Genomic DNA, 19,151 nt, shown 5'->3' with positions numbered 1-19,151 from the left:
CGTTTGCCCCAGAGTGCTACATCGCGGCTCCTTTTAAAGTGTTCCTCCGAGATGAAGTCGTTAAATAACAACTCCATTTAGCACACTTAGTGTAATGCCTTTAAGTATTTACGCTTAGGGTGCTGTAGGAAAGGAAACTGGCCTTATTTTCACATTAGGAAAGACGCTTTGATGCTCTTTAATATAAAAGCCTGGAGCTGCAGTCACAGGTGTCCACACCTGCATGTGCCAAACCTGCAGCCAGGTTATGCAGCTGTACTGCACAGCCAGGTCACACCACTGTTTGCACTCTGCTTTCATCCAGCTGAAGCCTGAGATTCCCTTGCTCTGGAGGGGTGCCAGCAGAGGCACAGGTCCCACAGGGTCCCAAACACGTGAGCCAGCTGGATGGGTAGGATTGCCACCCTCTGTGGTAGCACTGGTGTCCCCATCGGCTCGTTCCTTGCAGTCATTGCTCTCATTAGCTGAGGGACAGGGGTAGAGAAAGCGCGTCTGTGGGAGCTATTTTAAGCCCTGCCAAATTGTTCTGAAAAAGACAATCCACACATTTTTATTAGAACCCTTCAGAGGAGACCAGCAAGGTCTGCAGTGCCATATCCCATCCATTGGGAAGCTCTGAGTCACAGCACTCCTGCACTGCCAGCCTGGGAAGAGCAATCCCCTCTCCCGCGCTCAGCCGTGACAGTGACTCACGGCTCCCCAGCAGGAGACACGGCTGCCTTTGCTCCTCTGCGTGGGGAGAGGAGCTTCTGCCTGATGGTGCTGATAGTAACAGCTGCAGAGAGCGACCCTGCAAGGCAGGTAGAGCCAAAAATACAGATACACAGATACCCACATATTATATATTTATATACGTATATATACACACACACATAAATGTAGAGATACAGAAATATACATGCACAGAGAAGGGGAAATGAGCTGAGACAGGAGATGCAGCAGGAACTGTTTTGGCACAGCCCCAGGGTGAGAGAGCACCCCACAGGCACTGACGTGCTCCCAGGACAGGTGCCATTATGGAAGACATTCCAGGGGTAATAACATCAGGTATTATTAGCCCATTAATAGCACTGGAAGGATTATAAAGTGGCTGAACTTATGGTTACATTAGGTTTCCCCACCAGAAGGGAAAAAGAAAAAGGATTTGGGCTAAAGGATAGTGTTGAAAAAAGAGAAAAGCAGCATGAACTGGCCCTGGCTGTATTTGGGCTGGCGAATGACAGGAATTACAGTCATTAGAGAAATGGAATTCTGGAACAGATCTGCAGCAAGCCAGGACCAAAATAAAAAAAAAGTAGTGTTATTTAATAACTCACTTAGAGTTATTAATAACTCACTTTAAAAAAAAGTGAGTTATTTGGGGTTTTTTTTTATCTGGAGCTGAATCATTTTCCAGAGGGATTATATAATGTGTTACCTCTGCTGGCTGGAAGCGGCCCTGGGTGTAGTTAAGTGCTTGTGTTTGCCTTGGGGTCTTGAATGGAGTTCCTGTTGTTTTTGAGCTTCGGGGGACACAGAGTAACTGATTGCACAGCAGCCGAGTTGTGCTCTGCTCTCTCCCTGGCTGCAGCACTGCAGAGCCAGCCTGGGGTGGGCAGTCAGTGGCTGCAATCAGTGCAGCTGGAATGCAGGGCAGGAGGGTGCAGCCTCTCCAGTGCACAGGGCTTCCAGTGGGCAGCACCTAAACCAGCTGCAGACCCGGGTTTGTAAGTCACTGCTAATCCATTTCATCCATCACTTACTGCTCAAAAGGCAAGAGCATTCTCAGCTGGGTTAAGATTTATGGTGATGGCTCACCAGACTGCTGGCTTAGACTGGCCACAGACAGCGGCGTGAGCCATCTCCAAGCTTTGCATGAGCCCCAGTGCTGAGCCTGTTGGCCCCCCCTGCACTACCAGCAGTGTTCATGACCAGCCTGTGTGTTCCAGGTGGATATCTGGTCCCTGGGCATCATGGTGATAGAGATGATCGATGGGGAACCTCCCTACTTCAACGAGCCGCCGCTGCAGGCCATGCGCCGGATCCGGGACAACCTCCCGCCCCGGGTGAAGGACATGCACAAGGTCAGACTTCCCATTAGGTGATGAAGGTCTTGAGCAGTGACATGTTTAATAACACTATAGGCACACATTTGAGTGCCCAGCTGATAACTTCTAAGGTCCCACCTGGAGCAGTGGGTCCTACACAGGACTTGTGCGGGGAGGATGCGAGACCAAAGCCATCAGCCATAGCCTTGTCTGTGCCCAGCCCTGGCTTGGCTTTTGCAGCAAGTGATGGCAAAGGGAGCTGGGCAGAGCCTCGTGTTCCCTGTGCTTCCCAAGCTGCTCCAGGACCAGAGCAAGTCAGCATATCAGGACTGCTGTGGGTGGGTTTGCACATCCACATCCAGTGCCAAACCCTGTGTGCATCTCCCATTTTGGGTGTGCTTCAGGCCTGAGCCCTCAGCCCACATTAATGCTTTTCTCACCCCCCACACGCAGAGCTATGCAGGGGCTGCTGTTGTGCACCCCACTGATACCCAAATGCTCAGCATGAGCAGCGTGTAGAAGACACAGCCCTTCAGCTCAGTACAGCTCTTACCATAGGCAGAATCAGTGTGTCCCTTGTCTTCCCAAGAAAAGCAGTGTGCACACAGCCAGAAAGGGATGTTTTTGTCCACCCCTAACACCGGTGTGGTGTTTGCAGGTCTCCTCAGTGCTCCGGGGCTTCTTGGACTCGATGCTGGTGCGGGAGCCCTCACAGAGAGCCACGGCACAGGAACTGCTGAGGCACCCCTTCCTCAAACTGGCTGGGCCCCCTTCTTGCATTGTGCCCCTCATGAGGCAACACAGGCATCGCTGAAGCCGGCAGCTTTTTGGGAAAAGGTCAGTGCAGAGTCTGGATAACGGCCGTGTGGGAATGCCAGCAGTTGTGTGGGAACTACAGGCAGGGAGGAGTAAAACCTTGTGAAGGAAAACCAGCCCTGCCTAAATAATGCAGTGTATAAAAAAACCAAGGAAGTGCTCTCTGTGCTCCCTGTGTGTGAGGGGCAGGGGAGTGATCCTGGTCCCAGCTGGGAGGCCACGCTCCACCACGGACCATCGCTCCCCAGCGCTGCTGTCTTCCCAGCCATCCAGGGAGAAGGCACCAAATGCACAGGTTGGAAAGGTAACGAGGAGAGCACAGCCAGAGCGAAACACCGGAATTTCACTGCAAGGCTACGGCACTTCTGTTTCAGAAGAACACTTTTCTGACAAAACAAAGCACTTTTTATCTCGGTCATAGCAGCGCAATGTATTTTGCAACGAGTTTGTAATTTTCTGTACAGTCCGTTTTGATAATTTGCAGTACTTTGTCATGTAACTGTTGTGTTAGTTGAAGTAATAAGTGTTACCTTAGCGAGAATTTGAGAAGATTAAAGTTTCCTACTTTTTTAACCCTTTTGAAAACAGGAAAAAGAAAAAAAAAAAAGCCCACAACCACCTTTAGGAAGTTGTAAGGTTTTGCAGATTTCCCATGGGGTGAGGAGAGCACTCATCCCACCCTCTCGGCAGCCTGAAGAGCCAAGGATAAGTGATGCTTGTGGGCACTCTGGCAGCCTGGCTGTGACGCAGTGGCAGAGCTGCTGCTGAATGTGAGTGGTCACCTGGGTCTCCCTCCCCTTTCCCCAGGGTGGGAGCCAACGCACCCGGCCTGCCTTTGCTCCAGGGTCAGCCCAGGCCACGGCCAGCCCTTTTTTTACGCCACCACCGGGCCAGTTTTGCCACCACAAAAGCCTCTGTTGTTTCTGTCGAGCTCTGGCAGCGGGAAGGGATCACCCAGCGGGATCCCCAGAGCTCCGGCAGACCTGTGGGATGTGCTGCCAGATGTTTGCCAGAGAGGAGAAGTCGTGCTGCTGTCCAGACCTTTCTGAATGTTGATGCAACAGTTGACTACTACGGTACAATTTTGTGTTATTTGTTGGATGACTTTGCATGTTAACTGTAGGCCTAAATAGATTTGCCTTTAAAATTTTTAGAAGTGCTTCATAATTATTTCAATGATAAATGATTTTTATTTATTAATGATTAGTTCTTTTTAATTATGTATGATACAAAAGCCATGTTTTTCAAGTTTGGTTGTTTTTTTTTCTTACTGACCTCATTTTACAGTATCTTTAAGGAACCACAAAGCCAACTTTGTGAAAACTCAGTTTCTTTCTTATGATGGAGTTTCATAGTTGATAAATTAATTGTTATTTATTGTAGTAAATTATAACCAAACATCTAAACCTGGCAGGAGCTGTTGCTTAAAGATCTTCCTCTGGGAGAAAAGAGTTGCCAATAATAAAGAAGCTCCTTTAGTTCTGCCCTTAAAAACTTAAAAGAATATTTGAAGGGAGAGAAGCAATTTAAAAAAAAAAAGGGAGATAAATATGAACTGGAACATTGAATAGATGTTCTCACATCTGTGTGTCTTACTCCCCCCGCTCTGCTTTCTCTTCTTAACCCTGTTTGCACATTTTAAGAGGGCACTACAGAAAATGTGTTTGGCTCCCGCCGCCCCGCCGCAAACAAACACGCTCCCGGTGCCCACCCGGCCGAGAGCAGCACCCACAGCCTTCCAGGGGGTCTGTTTTGTAGTCTTGACAACTCAGGAAAACCGGCTGCACCAGTCCAGGCAATGGCATACAGGCACAACTGTAGTACTAGCCACAAAAGTTAAACTTTTTTAACCATCTTTGAATAAAAAAAAAATTAAAAAAAAGGGGTTGGTGGGGGGTTTTTTTCTTCAATATTCAGCACATTTTAGGCTGTGCAAGTGAAGAATTTTCTGCAACTTTCTTATCATTAGATACTTTAAAACAGTGTTCATCAAGTTTACTGAAAGTTTTGTCGATTTCAAAGGTTTTTTTTTTTTGTGAACACCAGCTACTGGTGAGACAAATGCACATGCAAGTTAAATAAATTAATTAATAAACACTTCAAGTTTCAGTGTGGTTTTTTTCCCCTGTGCCTTTTTACTGTTTTATAGATTTGACTCAGTCCCACAATACTGGGCCAAGTAAATAAGAAAAAAAGAATTTTCCTTCACCCAAAATTAAGGGGAAAAAAAAAAAGACTTATCCAAGAACATCAGGCTTAAATTTAGAAGAATAGTAGACAAATAGGCATTTCAAACCAAGATACTGTGATTTCACCATTCTGAGAGGCCCCCCCCCAAACATACCCATGTACACACACACACTCACGTTAGAAAAATAAACAATTCTCCTCTAAACATAGAAAACCCCACATGTTTCAACACGAGTTGGCAATGCCAGCACTTGAATAAAACACCCAGACTGTGGTCAGTCAGACAGTACAGAGTATTTTGAGAAGTGACGAGCACACCCACACACCTCTGCAAGATGAAGTTCTCCAGAAGGACTTGTCCCTCTTGGAACATTTCCACCTTGCTTTCCCTGCCTCTTAAATAATCCCTTTTTTTTTGGCCTTACACATCCTGAATTTTTGGCTTACAACCATTCAGCTCTCACGCCTACTGACAACATTCCTCCCAGTTTCCCCAGCAGCACCAGTCAGCTGATGAAGCTACAATGTTATTTGCCACCTCCAAGTCTTATAAGTGAGGTTTTTATATTACTCTTGATTACTTTTGGTTGCTGACATCAGTAAATATTTCAATATACATTAGCCATCACCTAAAAAAACCCAAAACACCCCAAACAATCAAACAAGAAATCTTAACTTCGGCTGTTTCACCCTCAGCACTTCAAATAAAGCCAGAGCTGGGCAAAAAGCAGGGAATAACCATGGTCTGTTACCTTGGGCTGCACAAGCTGACTGAAGCTGATGCCGAGCTCCACGTATGTCCGGGTACTCCAGGGAGTTTATTCCTGCCTGGCACTAAGGAATGATGGCTTTTTCTGAGGTCACAGTTCTAAAAGCATTCACAAATCCCCATCATTTCAGTAGCAGAGGCCGGGACATTTGCTGGCTGTGTAAGTCCCCTCCTCAGCAATACATCAATAATTTATAATTAAAGTTCTAATCATAAGTACTTGGTAAGTCATTAGCAGCTGCTTTAGTAAGTGCCTAATTATTACAGGTCCTTAAAGAGCTCAGTAGGGTGATAAGTTTCTTATATTTATCCACCATGAACTGATGTGTTCATAAACATCTATATAGAGCAAAGCATTCAATTTGCAGCTAGACCATAATAAGCCATCAACGAATGAAAGATAAATATAAAATTAAATCACAATAAAGTGCTGCCATCCTTAAGATGCTGCTGTAGCTTGAATGGGCAGGAGGGAAGCTGGACAGCTGTTTTAACCTCATAAATAATTTTTTCATAAATAGGCTTGAAAAGCCTTAAGCAATGGAAAATTCAGATCAAATTAAGTAAATATTAACAAAAGGATGGAAAGGATTAAAATATTCAAAGGGTTTTCACCCAACATCCTAAATAACTTTCTTTATACAACATACATCAGTCTGGGGCACAAACTGCCAGTGAGCTGAAATTATTGTTTCTATTTCCTTTCTTCCCCACAAAAGAGAGGGAAAAACATTTCAATCCAACAAAAAAATTATTTTCTATCAATTCAGAAAACAAACAAAAATAATTACTGTATTCATGCAACTAATAGCTTACAGACACATTCCACCTGAAAGCGATGCCAGGAGCTTCCTAAGGGGAAACCTCCATCATCTGACATGAAAAGCAACAAAAGTTCTTGATGTTTGTAGGCAGAGGGTCACAGGAGCTGCACCAGCTTTTTGGGGGGTCAGCCCCACTTCAGAGCACTGGCCAGGGCTCAAGCAGCAGGATCAGGCAAGGACGGCTTCCTGTGAGCTGCCCTGCTGTGACCACCCCGACAGGGTCACTGCAGGGTGAATTAAAATCAGTTTGCAGAGTCGACCATAAATTAGCATTTTTTCCACCTTAACCACATGTTGAGATGTTTGAGAGCATCTCCCAGTTACACCAGGCGGGTCTCGCTCACCTTCTGCAGGGGGAGAAGCAACGACGTGACACACAAGGGCTAAAGGCTAAAACCCACCAGCAGCTTCAGCTGAGCAAGGCACAAACTCCCAAACCACCCTGGGGATATTATGCCCAGCCAGCAGCTCCATCCCTCAGCCACTGCCTCTCCTACAGTGACACTTGGCAGCTCAGCTGAGCCCCAGGTTTCGCTGCCTTCAAACACGGGGCCATCCCAATATCCTGCTCCTGCAGCCACCCGGCCACAATGTGCTATTCGGGAGACAAACGACCATGGAGGGGCTCCTCTGGCATCTGCAGTTCAGCTGTTTGCTTCCTTTTTTTTTAATCCCATTATTCTTTTGGATGTCAAATACAGGAGCAGATGTGCCAGGCTGATGGGAGCTGGCTGGGAGAGCCTTTCTGGCTGGAGGGCAGACAAGGGTGAGGCAGGACAAAGCTGATAACTGTGGCTCCTCTCTATTGAGGATGAACCTTTAATCCTTTTATTCACCCTCCTGCTACCTCTGGCTTTTCCTAACTGCCTCTAAAACAACCTTTTTTTAATAATCAGCTCATTGTAGGCAGTGGCACTTGGTCAGCTAAAGCCTGCCCAGAACACTTTCACCGGAATGTTGAAAGAAAAGGGCAAAGCCACAAGCACCAACAGCGCAATAATTACGCTTCTTAAATCCAAATGAGAAAAAAAAAAGCCAAGCATAATATAAAGAAATGAGACCAGGAGTAAGACAAGACTAAAGGAAGGCTCGTGCTGCATCCACCTTCAACAAAAAAACCTGTAAATTTTGGAGGAGGCTACAGCATTAAAAGCCAGTGAGGTTTCTCCTCTTACATTTCACAGCATTGAAATTACTATTTTTCTTTGATTATTATTTGGGTTTAAGCAGAAAGAGGACAGTCTGTCTGAGTCACTGCTTGGATCAAACCAGCTTAAAGAACGAGAAAGTATTTTGCATACCCTAAGTTGACTCAAGGCCTGGACTAACTCCTGCTGAGGGAAGTCAAAGGCTTCATTGGAAACTGGACAGTACCAGATTGAAACACCATTGCCCACAAAACATGTAAGAAAAGCAACCAAGAGATTACAGTAATATTAAAAATAACCAACAAATCACAGAATACTGAACCACCACCATATCTTCACCAAACCATCTGCTCCAAAACTCCTGCTAGAATAAATCCTACATTTAACCTCCACTCAGCAAGAGGTATTTTTGCACCAATTCCATGAGGTATCATGGAGTTAGGACAAAGCATTACATCATTTCAAAAGAAGAAGGCAAATCAAGTTATTATGTATGTACATGTTTTAATTAATTTTAAAAATTGTCTACATTTAAGGATAGATTTCGAGGACTCCCTTATATTTTTTTCTGTTACATTAGATTATACCTGAATAATCTGCATAGTAACTTGAACATTACTGTTTTCTTCTTTTTTTTTTTTTGTTTTGTTGTGAAAATATCAGTTGCAGGTAGCAATGTAACATCTCAACAACAATCACAATACGTGCAGGATGTCCAGCCAGAAGCATTTCTCAGTTGACTTGCAGTAGCACGGCACTTTATAATTTGTGTATCAATACTTTTTTTTTTTACCTTTTTTTTTTTTTAAAGTTGAGTTCAGATGTGGCTCAAGAAGCAAAAACAAACTTTCTTCACTCGATCTCAAGTGTGGGGTCAGCTCCACAGCTGACTGTGATCTGCTCCACTGGAGTTACTCCAATTAATATCAGCTCCAGGTTCTGACCTTTAATTTTTTTTTTCAAAACACACCTGTATTTGCCTCCATGCTGTCCTTAACATGGGTGCAAACTTAGGAATGTGGTTTGAGTCCCTTCATTAAAGGGCCTGAATGAAGGGACTCTGTCCCTCAGCCCTGCTCCCTGCATGGACAGGAGCAGAGAGGGCTCAACACTTCCCAGAGCAGCTCAAGGGAGAGGTAGAAAAAAAAAAAAAAGAGAACAAAAAAAAGCTAATTTTGCTCCCAATGTTAAAATTTGACATGTGAAGCATTTCTGTTTCCAGATGATCAGCCCAGCTGCTTAAGAAGGTATTCAAACCACCTACTGCCACAGACACCTCACATCAGACACCGAGTCCTCTTACAGACTCTGCCCTGACTGAGTGAAGGCCCGGCCCTGACCTGCGTGTCCCCATGAAATGCTCACCATGAGGTGCTGTGAATACCATCTCGTGCCCCCCCATAACCTTTCCTCACCCACAGGAAAAAAAGTGCTTTTTCTACCTGATGAATACTCGGGTTGCTCGATCCTGCTCCCTATCCCATGTGCTTGTACTGAGATCTGTCCCGAGGAATCTGCACTTGGCTGGCTGTCAGCTTGAGGTGGATGTGGTAAATGCCAAGGGTGATCACGATCACCAAGCCCAGGATCAGGCCCAGAATCAGAGGCAGGGTTTCTTCCAACTGCTCCCTCTGGTCCACTGGGCACTTGTGTTCTGCAGGGAAAGGGAAAAAAGGAAAAGAGAGCCATGAATGAGACCCTGCAAATCTGAACTGCTGCAGTGGCCAACTGATCTCCTCGGAGTCACAGCTCCATGAGAGAGCCCCTGCACAGCAAAACCAGCTGCAGCAGCAAGGAAAGACAGTGACAGAACCATCGCTGGAGCCCCAGGGAGAAAATCAATTGCTTTGGAGGAAAGTGAAATCACAGTCAACACAGGGAGGGAGGCAGAGGTAACATCTATCAAACCAGCCACACAGTGTAAAAAAAAGCACTTTTATGCCCATAAGCTCCTGTTCAGACCTCTCTGCCACACATCAATGGCCTTGCTGGGAATGGGACAGCAATAGTATGTGTCTCCTGACTGTGGCTGAAGATCTGCTTTGCTTATTTAATTATAGAGTCTATAAATATGATATCATGAGGCCTCGACGTCACTCAGACTTTAATCGTGCATCAGACTTGCCCTGCACATCATTCAGAGACTTCCCCCCCCATCTGCAAGGTGGCAGAGGTTTAAGAGCATCGCTCTCCCCTTTCCATGTGCTCCCCACAGGGAGTTCACCAGCCTGGCAGAACAACATGTGTCTGTGGTCAGACAGCATCCTGGCACCTCGTGTTGTTCACCAAACACGGCAAAGGATGAGCAGAAACAACAGCAGCCCCCCAGTGTTCTTCCCTCTGCTGATGAGTCTCTGCCATGGTCTGATAAACCTCTAGAAAATATTAATAACCACAGCCACAAGGCGAAAACACTTTTCTGTTGTGCTTGTAAAGGCCACCAAGGTCAGAAAACACATTACACTGGCAATCCCAGTTCAGTTCCCTTACACTTCCAGAGTCTGCTGCAGGCCTGACTGACTGTACTTTTTTCCCCACAGGATTGCTGCTTCTCCATGCTGATGGACAGGTAGAGCCCACACTGCTGAGGTGGGGCTGCCAGGACAGAAAGAACAAAAATTCTAACTCTGGGGGAAAAAAAAAAAGGTTACGTGGTACAAGAGGGCCAGTTCTCTGGCCCCTGGATCATCTTCATAGTATTAGGAATGTGCTGAAAACAATGAAAACTTTAGGGGAAAAAAAATGGAAAAACAAAAAGGCTGAGTGTTAGATGAGCAAATACAAAGGGCACCACGAATTCCTGCCCTCACTAAAGACTGTCCAGATGGGTTCCCCAGGCAGCTCACTGCAGGACACCGAGATCTGCAATAACCACGAAGAGCAAATGCTCTGCAAATCTAATGCCATGTGTTAAAGAGCAGGAAAAACCCAGAGACACCCCCCCCCAGGCCCAGGCAGGAGGTGACAGCAGGGACCTGTCTCCAGCAGTGCCAGCACCTCCAGGAGCTCCAGTGTGTCCTGGAGCGGAGCCTCCTCCCAGCACCGGGCTCACAGCGGTGCCACCAGGAAACATTTCAAGCTGTAAATGGAGTGAAACAAAAAAAAAAGAAAAAGTGAAATGTAGTCTAACAAAAAGAATGTCCTTTTCGGTTCCAGTTGCTCACAGTTTCACCAGAGGAGTGATTAATCACCAGGACTGTGGTACGGGCGATTCAGCAGTTGCTGCAATGCAGGGGTTTTGTTTGTTTGTAGTAAGGAGAATGGGGGGGGGAAATCCTGATTATTATTATTTAGCTCCCAAAGTTGGGTTTCTAGTGCTTTATGAAATTCTTCCCAGTTTAGGATTCTAAGGCCTGACCAAACTCAGAGACACACCAGCAGGCTGAGCTGACTGCAGGAAAAGCCACACACGGGGCAGAGCTGCGGGGCCAGGGGTGCTCCAACCCCACAGCCCCGCTGCACACGTGTGCATACGAAGCAACACCATGGGAAAAATCCATGCTAGAGGAGATCCTGTGTACCCACCTACAGACAGCCTGACAGGCCAGGGTGTGCTGAGGTGCCAATTAGCAGGAGTTCACAGCAGCTGGACCTGATTTTTGCTTTGAAAGTGGTTTAGCTTAAACCCTACAGAAAATGGAAAGCAGCCTGCTGTAAACCCAACTGAGGGCATTCCACTCAGCTCAAACACACCAGGTTTGCCCATGCACTTTCCCTACACGAGGGTGATGCATTTGCAGGAGAATGGGGTGAATGTGAGGGTCTGCAGCCAGTGAAGAAGGCAAAGCACCACTGCTGTGATGCAGAGAACGGACCCAACTGCAAAGCACCTGCTCGTAACATTGGAATTCCCCCAGCTTTTGCCAAAGCAAACTGGCTGCAGAGCACAAAATATGCCAGAGGATGTGGCCAGAGCTCTGGTGTCCACAGGAAGCCACGGCTGTATTTAAGTGTCTGAGTCACAACTCAAAAAGGTGTCAACTCTTGCAAGCAGCCAAGGAAGATAGTTCTTCATCCTGACACTTTTTTAAGAGGATTAAAAAAAAAAAAAAAAAAAAAGCAAAGCTGGCAGTCTCCAGCAGCTCACCCCCAAACATGCTGCTCCCCAGCTGGACCCGCTGCACCACCCCGGGCAGAGCAGGCAGCCTTGCACACCAGCTGCCTCCTGCCTTCCCAGCACCTTCTCCTCCCCACACACATCCATCTTCTCCTTTTGGAGCAGACCACCAGGCATCCCTTTTGGGCTCTTTGGAGACTGTGGGGAGAAGGGGAATGGGGCTGGGGGCCACCCAGCACAGAGGTACTGGCAAGTGCTCAGCACAAACACACCAGCAGCAGGACTCAGGCTCTCCAGGTGCTGACTGCTAGGAGGATGAATTTTGTATTTTAACATGAGTATAATGTTAAAACGTGTCATTTTGCAACAAACAAAAACATTTTCACGTTTGTATCAACGTACTTCAACATTTATACAGCATTTTTCACCACATAGGCACTGCGGGGAGACAGGCAGAAGGCATCATTCCTGGTCAAGGAAAAGCCAAAGAGGGAGCAGGAGGGGAGAAGGGTTTGCATGAAGTTCGTGGCAGACACAGACTCAGACATTCAACCCCACCAAGCACAGTGTGGGCAGGTGGGCTGGTTATGCACGACAAATGAAACTCCACTGCATTGGGAACTGCTATCTATTTTTAAATCAATGATCCTGCAGGAGAACGGCCCTTTCTGGTAAATTTTCACCCATATTTTGCTCCAGGTCAGAGGGATCTCAAAATTTCCCAAACCGATGGGATCTACCCTCGGTCCAGGAAAGCAAAACGGTCCCTGGCAAATTTAATTCCCTTAAAAGTTGGGGTAAGGCTGCAGTTCTGTCGCATCCCAAACGCAGCGGGGCCGCCCCTTTTCCCCCCAAGAGGTGCCACCCCGCAGTCCCTGGTCCCTGCCCCACGGAGCACGGGCTGCAGACGGATACAAAGGAGGCGTTTAGGTACGTTGCTCATTGTTCTCTTGTGCTGCAGCACCAGGCTCACACACTGCCGCCGTTTCTATGGTGAGTGCTCGTCCAATTTCTGTACTAGGGCTACGAAACCACCTCACAGGCCCATTTTCTTGTTTCAGATCCTTCTGCAGAGCAAACAGCGGCAACAAACACACGGCGCCTTCCCGGCAGCCGCAAATGCCAGCCTGAGGATTGGCACGGGGATTTGTCCAAAGGGATGGACAAAACGGGCCAGTTATGTATGGGCATGACAAGATGGATTTTTGAGGTGGGTATTTATAAATAATTAGATTTAAAAAAAAAAAAAAAAAGAAAAAAATAGAAAGATCAGGTGCTTTTTTAAATGTGGCTGCACATCTTGGTGCCAAGGACCCTCGGGAAAATGTGGCCCTCAACTGGGGTGGCTCAGAGGGAGTTGAGACCGAGCTGAGACCTCCCAGGATCCCAGTCTCTAATTCTCAGCCTTTGTATCCCTTTGTATTTTCCACCATAATGCATTACATTTGCACGTATAGATATAAAAATCAAAAGAGCTGGCAATTTCTCTGGGGTTCTTCCGTCAGTTTAAATGTTCTCCTCGCACCCTCTTGATCCAGCTCATCTTTTTTACTCATCTTTAAAGCTGAAAATATATACACATTTTCCCCATTAAAAAATTAAATTACCAAGCTCTGAATGAAAAAAAACGTTCTGCTGCTTCTGCATTGAAAAACATAAAATATATATATATATATATATATTTGGATTTGTGAAGGTTGGAAGTGGTGTCTTTAAAAAAAAACAAAAAATGATACTTTAGCACATGAGTTTAAGCATTCAAAAAAATAAACACAATCCAATCAGTCCCTACAAGATTTTTAATCTATCCCTGGCAGAACAGTGTCAGGACTAATGAAAAAAAAACTTTCCCCCAGTCCTTTGTGGTGAAAGGGCCCTGACCCTCCTGCGTCTTGGTGATTCTTCTGCTCTAGCGGGTCTCTTTCCCTATTCTAAAATATTTTAAAGTGTTCTGTAGCTTGTTCATAATTAATAGGAATTTTACCTAATGGGAAATTAATGAACCAAAAAGGAGAAGGCTAATTACTGTAATTTAAGATTGGCAGTGGTTCTCAGACCCCACAAAGGATCGTGTTTTGCCATGCGTGTGCCGCGGACAAGCTCATCGGCGCGGCTGGTGGGGACTGTGTGAAGCTTCACTGATAAATGACCTCTCAGGCACTTCTGACCACCCTCTCCAGGTGCTCTTTGCTATTTAACTTCAGTGGAATTCGACAAAAAGAAAGGTAATTGAATAAGGAGAGCAGCAACAACAAAAAAAACAAAGCCTGACAAAGAGAGAAGCTGCGCTTTCCTCCGGAGGAGGAATTGCCCACGCAGGTTTAAAGATTGCTAAACCAACCAGGGTCTCTTTGTGTCCTGGAGAAAAAGAAAAAAAAAAAACTACAACAAAGGAAAAAAAAGAGAAAGCAACAAATTTACTGCCTGACAGGAAAGAGCATATCATGAAAATGGCAGGTAGATTCCTTTGGCAATGAGCCCTGAGTTCTGTTGTTTTAGCTGGGAGCTCTCAGACTTCTCTAGTTTGGTATCACAGAGACACAGCAGCTCAAACAGAGTCCAAACCTGCATATTTTAAATATGCTTTTCTCAGCCTCCAGCGCCTGCCCACATGTAAAACCTACTCCATACTACACTGGCCCTGCCATGAGTAATCCAGCCACGCAGAGCTCTGCCAGAGCCAGCACACGTAACAGCACGGATTTACTCCTTCGGTGAGAGGAGGCGAGTCATGAGTGCAAAGTGCTCAGCTCTGCAGTCACTGCTGGGTTTTTATTGTGTGCTAATGTATTTCCCACATGCAAAATAATGAAGCCCCACGTTTTTAATGCTGGGCTTGAAAATAACACCACCATTTTCTAGCTCGTTATTAAAAGATTTGGCTATTACATATTTTATTTGCATCTTGTTACACTAATGGACTTAACTAATTTGATAAGGCAGTGCTATAAAATGGGGACTAGTCTCACCTAATTCAGGTAAGCATGTTTGCATTCCCTCATTCAACCTGATGGAAAAGCCAAGGGGGAGTCAGGGAGCAGGAGCACCATGGGTTCCTCAGGATAAAGGCAGGCAAAACTGCAGGAATTCTGCCCCATGGCAGTATTGCTGCTGGCTCCAGTACAACCCTTTGATATAAACAGCACGCCTTAACTTACATTTTCTTTTATCCACCATTACCATTAGAGAAACCCAAGAAGAGCAATGACATCCCTTGTGTTTGGCACATGAGGCGCCTCACTGAAGTCCCTGCTATGCTTCCTTCACCCTCACAATGACCATAAATCAAACTGAAGCCAGCAACATGCATCCCAAGTATCTCCTGCCACCACAGCCTCAGGTTTTCCCTCAGTGTGCAGCAGCCCTAAGAAACCCCTGGAGCTGTGCTGAAGCAGCTTCTGTGCTGCAGGGGAGACACCTAAGCCTTGCAGGACTCCCCAGGGACCGGTTTGCTGGCAACCTGGCTCTACAAGTCCTCACAGAAGCCAACGTACATGCAAAGACAGGGCATGATTTAGCAGCTAGGCTGAATTTGTAAAGGTTTTTGGAGGGCCACAGAGGCAGGGAATAGGTTGGAGGGACTGCAGGGAGCACCGATAAGGGAGCTGGAGTGAGAGGATGGTGCTCTGATAAAGGTGGGACACAAATTCCTTCAGTACATGGCAACATCCCCAAAGGCCACGGTGGCATCAGCATCTTGGGGACGCAGGACTTGCCTTCACCCTGCCTTCACCTTACCTTCACTGAAGACAAAATCCGCGGGGATGTCGAAGGGCTGGAGCCGCACTTCCGACAGCAGGAGCTGCACCGACTTCTGGTGGTCGCTGGAGATGAGGGAGATGGTCTGTTGGGCCTGGCACTCGTAGGACTTCCCAGCGGGGGTGACCAGGGCCGAGAGCCGGTGTGAGCTGGCCGTGTGCTTCCCGGCTGGCCAAGGGACACAAACAGAGGTCAGGTCCCATCTCCGGGGGCCCGAGGTGACTTTAGTGACAAAGGCAATGGGCCGAACACGCGGGAGCGCAGCCGGTGCGCAATGCGGCGCCCGCGCGCTCTGCTGCTCCCACAGCACCGCCGCCTGCGCTCCTGTCGCAGGACCTGGGGCCCGTGGAGCTGGAGGAATGGTTTCTATTGACACACGTGCAAGTTTTAGCCTGGGACTGTGCTCATACTCCCCACATTTGGGAAGCGGCAATTCCTACTCAAGCAGCACCTGAGCTCGGAATTCAGGTGGGAAGGAGCGATGCAATTTGGGGACCACGCTACAAAGCAAAACAGGCCATAATGCCTTTCCTGAAACTACAATGTGTTCATTTCACCCAAGCGTTAAGTTACAATAAAATATTTTCCCATCAAGCTCGTTTCACAAACGAAGGCCGAATGCGGCTCAGCAAGGTGGAATGAGGGATGCCTTCCACCTCCCGCTCTTCTGCAGCCCTTTGTTCCCCTCCAGCAGCACAGAAAAGCAATCAGTGTTTCACACTGGCAGAAGCTGATGAGGCATGGCCACCACCGTGTTTTGGGGACTCAAACAGTAGAAACACCAGTGGGAAAACAGCCCCATATCTACGGTATCTTACAGCACAAACTCTTAGCCCGCTATTCACCGGAGTTTGAAAATCCTGAGGAAGAATGATTTGCAGATGACAGTATTTCAGTTTTTGATACAAGACAAATAATTTCTGAGCAGAAATGAAATAAAAACAAAATGAAAGCCAAAAGAACGGAAACCCAGAGAGAAAAGAGGAGGCTGCTGGGTGCAGAGGTGTGTAGGAGTATGATACTGATGTCAATCTCATAGTTATCCTGGGAAAGCGCTGCCTTCCCACCTATTCAACCATCATCAGAAGTGAGGAAATAATTAACCTTAAAAACCATCTCCCAGAGGAGAGGAGACAAGCTTTTTCAGCCCAGGTGGCCCCCTGCCCACTCCCTCGGGCCCTGGGTCCCGCCGGAGAGCCTGGGGCAGCGCAGCACACGGGCAGAGCTGGGCTCTCCTCCCACGGCAACCGCGGTCATTAAACACAATAAAAAAGGGGAGGGGGGACACAAAAAAAATAGTTCGCCGTTTAAACCCGGCAGTTAGTCCCGGCTCTGTCGGGCGGGTATAGGTCTTCCCCGTTAAGCTGTGCTTAGGCGAGTAGCCCGCGGGGTGCCCGCCAGACCCCCGGGATCCGCCTTAAACCCCGTCCCCCGGGCGCTTACGGCTCACGGCGTCCTTGAAGTAGGTGCGCTCGGAGGTGTCGTAGGTGAACTGGATCCGGCTGAGCCTCCAGAACGCCTCTGGCCCCCGGGACGTGTTGTGCCCCTCCTGCCGAGACAGGGCTGGTCAGGACCCCGCAACGCCGGCGCGCCCCCTCCCCAGCTCCCGGGCGTGCGGGGGAGCCCGTACCTTCAGGAAGAAGAGTTTGAGGGTGTACGCTTGCTCCAGCCAGGAGAGCTCCAGCTCCGACTCGTTAGTGCCACACTTGCCCTTCATCTCGGCGCCCCGTGACAGCGGGATATCGGCTTGCTCCGTAATCAGCTGGAAACGGGGAGCGGGGGCTCAGGGGGACGGCCCCGGGGCTCCTCCGGGAACCCACGGCCCCCCCACTGCCCCGGCTGCAAATCCTCGGAGGGGATACAGGACTTTCCCAAAGTACCGGCGGATGTGTGTGTGTGTGTCCCGTGCCATCCCCGGTCCTGCCGGAGCCCCGGGAGCCCCCGGGCCGCCCCGCCGCCCCCGGCCCCCACTCACATCCACGTAGTTGCTGGCCCACACGTCGTAGGGGACGATGAACTTGGCGGCGAATTCGGCCATGAGACACGTCGTCCTGTTTTCCCGCACCACGAAGATGTCCTTCTCGGGGTTAGGGGAGAGCCCGGAGAGGTTTTCAACTTCTTGCTCGGCGGCCAGGCGAGCCGCGGCGTCTGCGGGCACAGAGGGGCTGAGCCCGGCAGCGATGGGCCCCTCGCCCCAAGCCTCTGCAGGCTCACCTGAACACCCCCGGCACCCCCGAGCCCGATGGAGTAAGCTCCTCTGTCGCAACAGGGCGTCCCTGTCGCGACAGAGCAGGTAGCGGAGATGGGGCAGCCGATGGGCGGTGATGTGGGACCGGTGCTCGAACAGCGCCGGGTCTGTCTCAGCGCCAGAGGCTGCCCCATCGCGACAGGGCTCCCTGTCGCGACTCGCCGCCGCGGTACTCACGCAAGAGGAGAAGCAGCCCCGGGAGGCGCCCCCCGGCCATCCTCCCTGCTCGGTCCCGGCGTGGCCGCGGCTCCTGCAGCTGCTCCTCCCAAAGGGTCCGCCCCGGAGAAAAGAAAAAAACAATTAAAAATAAAAAGGAGAAAGAAAAAAAAAAAAAGCTGCACACCTCCTTTCTCAGGAGCCGCACAGGCTGCAAAAGCACTCTGCTGCGGAGTGGCGGGGAGGAGGGACGGGGAAAGTGTGTGGGTGTGCGGGGAGGAGGAGGAGGAGGAGGGGAGATGCCGGCGGAGCTGATGGAGGCGCCCACGCCGAGGGACGGGGCGTACGCACGGCCGGGCGGGGAGGAGGGATTCCCACCCTCCGGCGGTGGGGACCCCGCGGAGGGGCTGCCGGGGATCCCCGCGGGGACCTGGGGCCGCCCCGACGTGCGGCTGGAGCGGAGCGGGGCTGACCCCCAGCGCCTCCCGCTCCCCCGGGCAGGGCCGGCGGTGGGAGCGGGGCCGGGTCCCTCCCGCCCCAGGGCCCTGCCGCCGGTCCCCGCCGGAGAGGCCGACGGGGCAGGGTGGATGGAGGAGGGGATATCTAGTCCAGCCGGCTGCTCACGGAGCGTCACTAATTTCGATGAAGCCGAACAGCTGCTTCGCGTGTTAATTTAGAAGGAAACGTGCAGCTATTTTTGTGTGGCAAGGTCAGGAGCAATCCCGCAGCCTTTTGTGAGCGGCCACCGACACACCTGAGCTCTAAGATGTCGCGACGAACCATAACACCTACTGTAACATAAAACACACCACCCCGTAGGTCCCGACAGCCCCGAGAAAGGTGCATAGAACAAAAACCAAGACCGGCGGGGTGTTTTGGGGAAGCAGGGAGGACGTGACACCCGGGCTGCGCCTCAGATGGGGGGACAGTGCCAGCTGTGCCGGGGCTCACAGGGCTTTGCCCCTGCCCGGCGCTGAGGGGAGAAGGGGCTGTGAGGTGGGGTGATAAGAGCGCACCCCCTCCCCGAGCAAGGAGGGCTGCCCGCCCCCCGCCCCGGGTGTGCGGTGCTGTTGGGGCCCCTCAATTGTTCGTCAAACAGCGCCTGCCTTCCCTCCCTCCGAGCCCGGGGGCAGGGGCTGGGCCGGACCCCCGGGCTC

At 49.3% G+C, this 19,151-nt stretch overlaps 2 protein-coding genes across 12 annotated transcripts in view; one reads left to right on the top strand and one right to left on the bottom strand.

The window, feature by feature from the left end:
* PAK5 (p21 (RAC1) activated kinase 5) overlaps positions 1–4,940 on the top strand; it is a 250,509-nt gene extending 245,569 nt beyond the window's left edge. For all 11 annotated transcript variants that reach the window (XM_039389848.1, XM_039389849.1, XM_039389852.1 and 8 more), the window contains 2 exons: positions 1,929–2,063; positions 2,686–4,940. In XM_039389848.1, the coding sequence (XP_039245782.1) occupies positions 1,929–2,063; positions 2,686–2,841 (291 nt within the window). In that variant the 3' untranslated portion in view covers positions 2,842–4,940. The remainder of the gene's footprint in view (positions 1–1,928; positions 2,064–2,685) is intronic.
* LAMP5 (lysosomal associated membrane protein family member 5) lies at positions 4,023–18,384 on the bottom strand. The gene is made up of 6 exons (XM_027748036.2): positions 18,016–18,384; positions 17,566–17,738; positions 17,221–17,352; positions 17,034–17,139; positions 15,570–15,758; positions 4,023–9,428 (listed from the first exon to the last, which is right to left on the bottom strand). Exons 1-6 carry the CDS (start codon positions 18,053–18,055, stop codon positions 9,250–9,252), a joined length of 819 nt encoding a protein of 272 aa, XP_027603837.1. The 5' UTR covers positions 18,056–18,384; the 3' UTR covers positions 4,023–9,249.
* Positions 18,385–19,151: the final 767 nt, after the last annotated feature.

Source organism: Pipra filicauda, unplaced genomic scaffold, assembly GCF_003945595.2.
Source record: "Pipra filicauda isolate LSUMZ 115617 unplaced genomic scaffold, ASM394559v2 scaffold77_size3566232_pilon, whole genome shotgun sequence".
Classification (NCBI taxonomy): domain Eukaryota; kingdom Metazoa; phylum Chordata; class Aves; order Passeriformes; family Pipridae; genus Pipra; species Pipra filicauda.
Note: the sequence above shows the minus strand (reverse complement) of the source record. Positions and strands in the feature narration are given on the sequence as shown.

What these genes read in the sequence shown, in the direction of transcription:
- LAMP5 (XM_027748036.2), bottom strand. Translation starts at nt 18,055, where the DNA reads ATGGCCGGGGGGCGCCTCCCGGGGCTGCTTCTCCTCTTGC. An exon ending in GGGCCAGCAACTACGTGGAT is followed by an intron (nt 17,353 to 17,565) that starts GTGAGTGGGGGC and finishes CCCCGTTTCCAG; the next exon opens with CTGATTACGGAGCAAGCCGA. An exon ending in GGATTTTGTCTTCAGTGAAG is followed by an intron (nt 9,429 to 15,569) that starts GTAAGGTGAAGG and finishes CTTTCCCTGCAG; the next exon opens with AACACAAGTGCCCAGTGGAC.